The 10,558-nt window shown below is 35.3% G+C and overlaps 1 protein-coding gene across 1 annotated transcript; it reads right to left on the reverse strand.

Moving 5' to 3' along the window:
* Window positions 1–535: 535 nt before the first annotated feature.
* On the reverse strand, window positions 536–1,914 carry LOC149215315 (peroxidase 12-like). The gene is made up of 3 exons (XM_089389693.1): window positions 1,740–1,914; window positions 921–1,070; window positions 536–855 (listed from the first exon to the last, which is right to left on the reverse strand). Exons 1-3 carry the CDS (start codon window positions 1,912–1,914, stop codon window positions 536–538), a joined length of 645 nt encoding a protein of 214 aa, XP_089245819.1.
* Window positions 1,915–10,558: the final 8,644 nt, after the last annotated feature.

Raw genomic sequence — 10,558 nt, forward strand, 5'->3', positions numbered from 1 at the left:
TAATTACGCCTATTGTTGGTTGTTTTCCCTACAACATTCGATTTCTTTCGGAATTGAAAATAACAGCTCCCCTCCTAGTACATATACCAATTAAACTACAACTTAATTTATTAATTAAATCATATTTAATATAAATTTAAATACAATAATACACATTAAAAATTTATCAACTTAATTACTATTCTATATTTTTTTACTAATAAAATTAGTAACAATGAAAAATTATATCACACGATATTGGTACTATTTTTACTACACTAAACATATATTTAATATATATTTTCAATAAAACGACATCATGATAATTTGAAATAGTCTGAATCCAAAATAAAATAAAATACAATTATATATATATATATATATATAAAGGTAGCCCACACCTCTGTAAATTTATAAAGCTTAGAATTCTGCATATTTGGGAAAATGCGATCAGCACAGAACCAAACACAATATATGGCCCTGATTTTCACCTGTGTCCATAGATTTTCTATTTATTTATCGCCCGACTGTATCATATTACGATAGAATACTGAATTTACTCCATTACATTCAAATACCCATTCTGGAGCGAGTATAATGTACTGGGTTCTGTTGGAGTAGGAGAAGAAATGGGAATCATATCAGGTGCAGGGGAAGATGGAGAGAAAGCAGCGGGCTCCGGTGCAGGTGATGGAATTGGCTCTATATGATTGGGCTCCCAGCAATTCACCCTAATCTCTCCCTGTGTGCCGGTGAGAACATCCAACTGGCTCATTTTTATGGCAGACATGGCAAATTGAAGGAAGAATGCCAACCCAGAATCCTTGAATACCTTCACAAGCTCCCTGGTTCGGGCATCGTAGAACAGATCTTCATCTGAAGTAAGAAGCCGTCGTTCTTCATCAGGTTTTTGTAATATTTGTGATCAAATTCCTCCGGACTTTTGCGGTCCAGTGCAGTCTTGTTGGTGGATTCGACTGTGGGGCAAATCTGCAGCAGATTCTTCACGAGCTTTTTACTCATGCGAGGGTCAAGGGGACGGAGCCTGTTGGCGAAGGAAGCGCAGTGAGCTTCCCCTATGGTGTGTGCTCCTGCCCAAAAAAAAAATTAGCAATAATTAGAATGTTGGAAACACAGAAATTGGGATAAAATGGGGAAGGGTTTGGAAAACCACAAACAGGTAAAAATGGAAAAAATATTCGTAAAAATATGTAAATATCCGCATTAAGATAACACCGAAATATCAGTAAAAATTGATGGTGTTTGTAACCCTTGGACAAATTATTATGTAGTGATTGGGTAAAAGAGTTCAGAGTGGGAAATAAAGATTTGACATCTTTATTTGGATTGCAGGTTTGAAATTCTAGTCATAATGTTAAGATATTGGAAGATTTAATATTTTTTTTAACTTTATAGGAAAAATAAAATACAATAAGATAAAATAATTGTTTTTTTTTTTTAATATAGTTATATAATTTGAAATAAAAATTATGAATTTTTTGTTATTTAAAATATCTTTTACATAAATAAATTATATATCTGGAAAACCCAAAAACATTTAAACTTTACAAATAAAAAAACAAAAAATAAAAAACAAACTCTGCTTTAAAAGAAACCACCCACCAAAAAAGCAACCATGTCAACACTATATGATAAACCCTATTCAAACATAAAACCCTAATATAGAAGTGGGCAAACCTGTCAACACTATATGATAAACCCTATTCAAACATAAAACCCTAATATAGAAGTGGGCAAACCTGAGAGAGCAACCAGATCTACGACATCCAATCCCCTGGACTTGAAGTTTTTGAGCAGCAGAGAAACGTTCCAAGTGGGTTGAGGCACGCTGTTAACAATGTCTTCTGCTGTGTCCAATGTTCTGCCGTCTCTGCGACCGGTTGGGATGGGAAAATATGGTCCCTTAGCCTTCATTTATGGAGCAACAATTTCATCAGAGAAATGTATGCTTTTATCTATCTTTTTTCAAAGAAGTAACTCTGTAAAATTCCCCTCTTCCCTACTTTCAATTCAGAAATTAAGAACTGTACTGGGAGGGAAGGACTCTATAGAAATCGATTCCTGGCTCCATGAACACAAAGTTAATGAAAATAACAAGTCTACTTACTGCAAGAACAGCATCTGGCTGCTAGAGCAACAATATCTGCACAGGAAACAACTTGAGGGCATACTGCTTCCAAATTTGTTTTAATGTCATCGATTATAGCGAAAGCCTCTGGACTCAGAGATTGATCAGGTGCTGCAGCTAAATCCCAGGGACCACCTGTAGAACCTCTCAGCAATACTGATCCATCACATCCCTGTAATAATACATAGATTAATAGAGTTCTGATCAGAACCCAGGATGAAGTTATGGTATAGTAACTCACAGTGCATACCTTTATAAAACAATCATGGTGGAATAATCGTAGCAATCCAGCGGCCTTGGAGATGTTCTGTTCCATGAAATAATTAATCCGAGATCTTACTATCTCCTCTGCCTGTGGGCAGGTGTCATCGTAGAAGGTTTAGTCCATTCCCTGCTTTGGCGTTGGCAGTGATCTGTCACGGCTCAAGATATTCCAGGGATCGATCTCTGCATTAATCCCCACGGCCGAATGCAACCCGATTATGGCAATGAAGAAGAGGGAGAGAGGATAGTTTGAAGCCATTTCTGATCTTGATTTTGCTCAGCGTGCATTGAAATGTGAAGAATAAATAGCCAAATCATTGGGCAGAGGACCTTTTAAAGAATATCAATGGACTTTGGTCATTGACTTGACGATTTCGTACGTGGAATACTTGAACTTTGTGTGTCGTGTTGCACATTGTAAAAACATAAGATTCCAGAGAATGATATGTATTTTGATACGAAAAGCTAACCAAGTTTGAGTCTGCGTCCCGGCTGGATTGGACGGGAAGACGTCGAACCAGATCAAATGCAGGTAGTTTTAATTGCTGTATGGGGTATATAATTTAATACTAATTAGTGCTTGTCAAAAGTCGGGAAGAGGAACAGTGCTTGCCAAAAGCCAGGGAAGAAGAACAGCAACAACAACTGGCAGACCAAAGAAACGATCAACTTTGAGGCCAATAGTGAAATAAAAGAATGAAAAAAATGAGTAAAAATATCTTCAAGAGGGACATAAAAGAATGGGAAAAAGCTCAACCGATATTTGGAAAAAGCAGTGACACTTCAAATCAACGGTTGAAAGTGTCTCACTTGAGAGAACGGAGCAGGATAAAAGTGTTGACGATTGTTGATGCATAGGAAGGCCTATCGGCCAAAAAATATTTGGAAAAAGCAGTGACACTTCAAATCAACGGTTGAAAGTGTCTCAATTGATCGAACGGAGGAGGATAAAAGTGTTGACGATTGCTGATGCATAGGAAGGCCTATCAGCCTAAAAATTATTTTATTAACAAAAAAAAATTGGCTTATTTTTAAAAATAATAGCAATATTATAAATTAAGTCAGCCATATAAATTACATAAAGTTCACATAAACATTATTATATAATAAATATCAAAATTTTTACTTTTAAATAGTTTAGTCTAAAGGGTCCACCTTAGAAAATAATGGAAATTTTGGCAAGATTATGATAAAATCCGGGAGAACTTTTTTAAAATCTTAATTATAGTTGTGAATTTCAGTATTTTGAGTGCTTTAGGGTTCTTGATGGTACTAAACCCATTTCAACATTCACAATACAATTCAAATACTGGAGCATTCTGATTTTTTGAATTTCTTTTACCCTGATTCCCACAAGAAATATGTCTTACAAGCGAATTTCTGACATCCATAGACAACTCCCTAGACTCTTAAACATTCATATAAAAATCACTATATAATAAACATCAAAACATTTACCTTAAAAAACCTTTGGCACTGCTAAAATAAAATAAACATGATAAAATCTCACTAAATTATAATATTATTTCAATTTAAATTATTATAATTAATTATAAAAAGAATTAATATATTACTGTAAAACATATATATATATATATGGCTAACAAACATTCATATAAGCATTACTATATAATAAACATTAAAACATTTACATTAACTTACATTTCAGATTCCTAAAATAAAATAAAAATCATAAAATCTAATTAAATTATGTGATTCATATCATTAGTTTCAATCCCACTTCTTGACCCTTGTGAGCATCATCAATGAGTGCTAAGTGGACTATTAAAAAAGCATGAGAAATTTAAGTGATCATTGAGCCTATGTGATTCATTTCACTAGTTTCAATCCCACTTCTTCAACCTTGTGAGCAGAGCATGACCAATAAGTGCTAAGTGGACTATTAAAAAATCATGATAAATTAGTTAGTTACGACTACCTCTCATGGAAATCGTAATGGATGAATGACTTACTTAACGCAGTTGAATCCGGAAAAATGATATCTAATATAATACATTAGGAAAACTCCTTAATATTTAAAAACTTTAATTTAATTTAATTTATTATTATTAATAATTATAAAAATACTTAATATAGGACTGTGAAACAAATATATAGAATAAGATTCTTAAATATGGAGATTTATCACAACCTTATTATGAAAAGTATTAGTTTGTAAAGAGACCTTGTTACAATATCACTGGCAAATATCATGACTTATCAATACCACATCTTCAAAAACTATAACTCACTTTATATGACACTTGTTTATATGACATTTTTTAAAATTAATTAATTAAATTAAACCACAACGAAACATAAATCTTAATTTTTGATGTGTCTATATTATTATGGATATTCTACAAAAATACTCCATCCAAATTAAATTCTTTCTATTCACCTAATAATTAAATTGAAATTCTAATTATTTTTTTCAAAGTAAACCTTCCTAAGACATAATTAAAAACAAAGATGATACTTCCAATTAACCATCACTCATTTGATTTCTAACTTTATTATTATATAAAGATGGCGGTGATTATAAATTAAAATTTTATATTTTATATTTTATATTCATTACTTACTTTTTATTATATGAAGGTTAAAATGATTTGTATTTTATATTTTTCTCGAGAAAAATTTGTAATTTCCTATTAATAATAGAAATAAAAAGTTACATTAGCAATCTGTCCTCTCGTTAAGAGGCTAAAAAGAAATCTAGTTGTTTTGAATAAAAACTAGCACAAAACTATATATAAAAGATTGTTTATGTTCACTTGCATATTGATCAAAATTGTTACATATACATTGCATGTATTGTACATAAATAGAAACTAAGAGCATGATAACCATAAAAAGGAGGGAAAGAGTCTAGACCCTCCTTAGCTACAACTAAAATATGTCTATGATGAAAAATTAATAAGCTTAGATAGTTATTAAATTGCAACAAAAGGCGTATGCTAAGAGTGACACTTTGTCCCATTTATGGTTTAAGTGTTCTACTAATCTCTAAGATCATGTCAAGTTCTTTCTTTGGATAGGGAATTTGCTTCAAAATTCCCTTCGTCGTATATATGGAAACAATAAATATAATTAAAAGCTTGTTTTAGTTGTAAAATTTCTTCAAGAATAGGAATTTGTGTGTGATTGTGTCATCTTTGTGAGTTGTTGAACCAATTAATAAGATTTATAGAATCTCCAAATAGTTTAAGAGATTTTCGATCATGTTCCAGGACCTAGCACATTAGATGTTTTAAGGAAAGAAGCTTTGCGTAATTGTTAAACCCCTACCTAGTCCAATTTTTTATTTTAAGACACATTGGGTACTTAGGTGAAGGACTGGGCCACCCCCGCATATGCTTTCTTCATTTGATGCCCCATCAAAATATGACCATGGAATTGGGAATTTATTTCTTCTGCAATGATCATGTGAGGCATTTTAATAGGTTCTTGCTTAGGTAACATAGCATAGATTTCTCCAACTTCAGTTGCAATAAGCTTTGGGATAAGTGGTATTTCCCTAAAACTAGCTTTGTTTCTAGCCAACCATACTCCCCAACATATATAAGGGGGGATATTTTAGAGAGTTTCATCCCGAGATGATTCCCACTAGCTTCTCCAAGCCTCAAACAGACTTGCCCCTCTCCATTCCATATTAAATCCCAACATTTGTCTACTCTTAGCCTAGATGCTTTGTGGGAAAGGGAAAACTAAGAACAAATGAAGAATTGATTCTTCAACATTTCTACACAGAGTGCACCATCCTAGCCCTTATTTTAGGCTCTTTTGGAGGTTATCCCAAGTTGGCACTTTGTTTATAATGGTACACCACATTAAAATCTGCATCTTAGCTAGGAATGTAAGGTTCCATAAGGGCTTCCATCACCATTGAAGGTTGATCACCCTTAATCTATCCTCAATATGATGACTATAACCTATTTTGTAGTGTAAATCCTGAATGGACTGTGTACGCAACATAACATATATTCTCTGTCTCTAAGTCTAATATGCAACCTCTTCAGCACATCGATATAATCAACCCATATGCTAACATGATCATCATGAAGATTTAGTTGAGTTTTTAATTTCCAACGTGCTGACGAGAAGGTATTTTGTGTTTCGTCCCTTATTTGGTGCAAATGAATGAAACCCTGACCATTTAGAAGAGTCACCATTTCATCCAAAAGTTTGAAGATTTTTGAACAACCTGTCCAAGGGTCTAGCCCAATTCTCAATTTTTCTCCATTTCCCACCCTCCACAGTAGGTCGCTTCCAATGATATTAAAAGATTCATTGACTGCTTTCCAGATGAGTAATGAATTTGGTATCATTTTATCTTGTCTTCTAATCCAGTCATCAATTGAGAGGGGGAAGATATATTTCGTTGTGACCACTATTGTCTATAGACTATATGTAGATAGGAGCCTCTAACTAACTTTCACAAAAAGAGTCTTTGCAAACATAAGAATGTCCTTAAGGCCCCATTCTCCCTAGGATTTTGGGAGGGCCACCATTTTCTAGGCTACCCAATGATGGACATATTCTTCCTTTGATCTAACCCATAAGAATCTACCACATAGTTTTTCATATTGAGGCTAAAATTTCTTTTGGGACCCATGCGAGGGCCATCCAATAAACTGGTATGGCCTCCAACACAAATTTAATAAGGACTAATCTTCTCTCTCGTCAACCACTTGCTCTAGTGTTGAAGTATTTTTTCCACCTTGGCTAGTAACCCCAAACAATCATTTTTCTAGTAAGAGTTTGGTTTTAAAAGGAAACCTAGGCACTTGAGACTATCCCTTTGGGGATGATTCTAAAGGGATTTTTTTTGCACCCTTCTCACCTTGAATTGGAACAACCCTGTCACTGATAGTATTGATTTTTGAACATTTATTACCATACATGTGGCTTTCTAAAAAAGAGTGAGGGCTTGTTTTATGGATTCCAAGTCCTATGTAAAGCCATTGCAAAAAATTAAAATGTCATCAACAAAAAGTAAGTGGGTGGTGAATAATTTTAATGCCAATTTGATTCCATTTATCTCTCCTTGCCATTTTTATTCCAGTAGAAGTATACTTAGCCCTTCAATTTCCAATATAAATTGAAGGGGGGATAGGGGACAACCCTATATCTGACCTCTCTAGCCATCAAAAAAGTGGGAGGTTGAACCATTCATTAAGACAACAAAGGAGAAATTAATTATATACCCCATAACCCAATTAATAAATGGCACATTAAATCCTAGATGAGTAAGACTCGTGCAAATGAAAATCTAGTTGATCTGGTCATAAGCTTTAGACAGGTCTAATTTTTCCACTACCCACTTTAGCTTTCACATTTTGATATTGTACAATCCTTCTTGGGCCACCCCAACGACTTCATGGATCCGCTTGCCTTCAAGGAACCGAAACTGTTCTCTTGACATGTTTCTAGACATGACCGATCTGAGGGGCATTACTATTATCTTGGATATGATTTTATATATTCAATTACATAGGGAGATAGGTATGTATTCATTGAATGATTTAGGCTCATCTACGTTTGGGATGAGTGCTATGAAGGTAGAGTTAAAGGGGTCATAGATTCTCCCTGTCTTGTGGGAATCCTCTAGAACTTGCAAGAGCTCATCCATGAGAAACTAAGAAAATCGTAGATAGAATTACACCATCCATCCATCCATCTAACCTGGGGATTTTTTCCTTCTACAACCCTTCGAGAATTGTCTCCAACTCCCCTTTTGAGATAGGCTCCATCAACTGTTTATTTTCTTCCTCCTCCACAAACCTAGGAAAATAATAGGTTACTTGGATGACCTCTGCAGTGGAATCTTCCTCTCAAGCCTTGAATAAATTTTGAAAAAAACCCTTGCCGACTGACGCAAGTTCACCAAAATATTTTTCCTTTCTCCCATCAAGATATGGAATTTCCCAGTTTATGTTTGCATTCTTTTGAATTTTGGCATTGTTATGAAGGAATCTAGTATTCTTGTCCCCACCTTTTAATCGCATTGCCCTGCTCTTTTGCCTCCATTGTTCCTCTTTAACAACCAAGGATTTCCCCTTGGAGATTTGCAGCTGCATGATCCTTTACTTGGTGTCCACAGAATCGTATCCTCCTCCTGCAGGTGATTCTAGCCTCTCCAGTACTTGTTCAATTGATTTGAGATATGCTTCATCTATAGTCTTCTTCTAAATAGTCCATTCAATGGAGGAATTTTTTTTCCTTCTTAGATTTTTTACGAAGTGATAGGCTGGGGAAATTCCCATATCATCTTTGAAAGGAATCCATGTTTCGTTTACGATCTGAGTATAACCTTCATCATCCAACCATGAGGGGTTGAATTTGAATGGATTGCCAGGTTTTCTGTTCCCCCCTTTAGTTCTAGAAAAAGTAGATGGTGGTTAGAAGACCCCCCTATACCAATCTATTGTTGGAGTAGAGGTATATTATTAACGAAAGTTCTAGCAAGGAGGAATTTTTCTAGTTTCTTGGAAACCCTATCTTCTCGAGTATGCTTATTCTTCCATGCAGGTTTGAGTTTGATTAAGTTAACATCAATAAGGCATTTGTCTGTGAAATTGAGACTAAATAATTTTTCCATTGGGTCTAGGAGAGCTTGGGGACCCCATATTATAGAGGCCCTTAGGTAAAAATTTATGTCCCCCCCCAAGAATTAGGTTATCCTCCTTCATAAAAGATTGGCCATGAGTTTGTCCCAATGATCGCCTCTATTATGACAACGCCTATAAATGTTTATTAATCTCAGGTCCATATTCATGTCAGTTGAGTAGATATTTATCCCCAAGATATTCTTTAAGCCCAAATTGCTTGAGATTTTGATATATTTCATATTTATTCCCATAGCTAATCCCATAGATCAACCTCTCACATTTAGTGAGAAAAAGTACCGGCCTAAGAACATCTTAACCAAAGCTTCAATTTTTAATCACCCTGCCCCATAGTTTCTTGAAGCATGATGATATTAGACCCAAAGGATGAAACAAACCTTGTCAATGCTAGTTTTATTCGGGAACTAATTAAACCCGTGCAATTAAGAGAGAGAGAAATTATGAGGGAACTGGGGTTGGGGTCTGCATTGCTCTAAGCACCGCTTCAAGGAATTTATGTTTCCCTTCATCAATTTCTAATCAAGATTTTATTTGTGCCTTGGAGAGATTTGATTTTCTACCTATGGATTTCACATTCCCTAGAATGGTCGGGAGAGGGCCCAAGCCTCCCATACAGGCAGATGGGCCCTCTTTTGGAACCTTGGGTCTTATGTTATAGGGAGGGTATATAATAGGCTGAGAGCTAAACACAGTCATGGAGGTTGAGGGGGTAGGATTTGATGAGGCAAGTATGATAATGTCATCAATAGGCCTAAGAGACGAAACCATTAAGGATGATATACAAGTGCATACAACAACAGGCCTATTGGTTCTTTTATTTGCCTCCCGCCCCTGAACCACTTCCCAACACCATATTTTCTCCCTGTTGAGCCTAAGATTCCTTAAATTCATGTTTAGTGGGGGCCTTTTGACCAATCTCTCAGGATCCTGACTTCTGACTACTTTCGTGTTTTATCTCAAACTGAGAGCTTGATTTATTGATGCCCATAACAACTAAAGGGAAATTGCGAGCCAAATGTTCCTGAGTAAGACCTTGACGATAACAGAAGGGTAAATCCTCATAGTCAACTTGTTGGCTATAATTGCATCCTTTGAAATTTAGCATGATGTTGGGCAACTACCCCTCTTTGAGATCCAATTTGTCAAGGATTCTAGAAATAGTTCTAGTTATGGATGTATTAAAAGACATATCAGCCTCCAGGAAAGCCCCCAATTTATTCTCGATTGCATGGAACACATCTTTTGTCCAAATCTAAGGGGAAAGCGTTGGTAATATTACCCAAATTGGTACCTCTTCCACATGCTCCCTCCTCACGTCAAAGAGAGGGTTCCATCATTTTAACAGGACTGTTGACCCAAATTTCAACGTGAACCAACCACTTCTAAGGATAATTACATCGGCTTCTCTCCCTGGAGTATCATCCCATCAAGTATGTATCCACCCATCTATTTGTTTTGCTTTAAAGTGTCTTCTCGATGCCCTCCCAACCAGAATGTGCTTTGCCACCTCCATGGCTGAATCCAGTTGTATATA

The sequence above is a fragment of the Pinus tabuliformis genome, chromosome 1_1 (genome assembly GCF_031772625.1).
Source record: "Pinus tabuliformis cultivar Carrire ecotype Pingquan chromosome 1_1, CPIR1, whole genome shotgun sequence".
Lineage (NCBI taxonomy): Eukaryota > Viridiplantae > Streptophyta > Pinopsida > Pinales > Pinaceae > Pinus > Pinus tabuliformis.

Excerpts from the sequence above, each read along its gene's own strand:
- LOC149215315 (XM_089389693.1), bottom strand. The coding sequence starts at position 1,914 with ATGAAGGCTAAGGGACCATATTTTCCCATCCCAACCGGTCGCAGAGAC. Across the intron at positions 1,071-1,739 it reads AGATCTGGTTGCTCTCTCAG|GAGCACACACCATAGGGGAA; the intron begins GTTTGCCCACTT and ends TTTTTTGGGCAG. Across the intron at positions 856-920 it reads GACTGCACTGGACCGCAAAA|ATGAAGATCTGTTCTACGAT; the intron begins GTCCGGAGGAAT and ends TTCTTACTTCAG.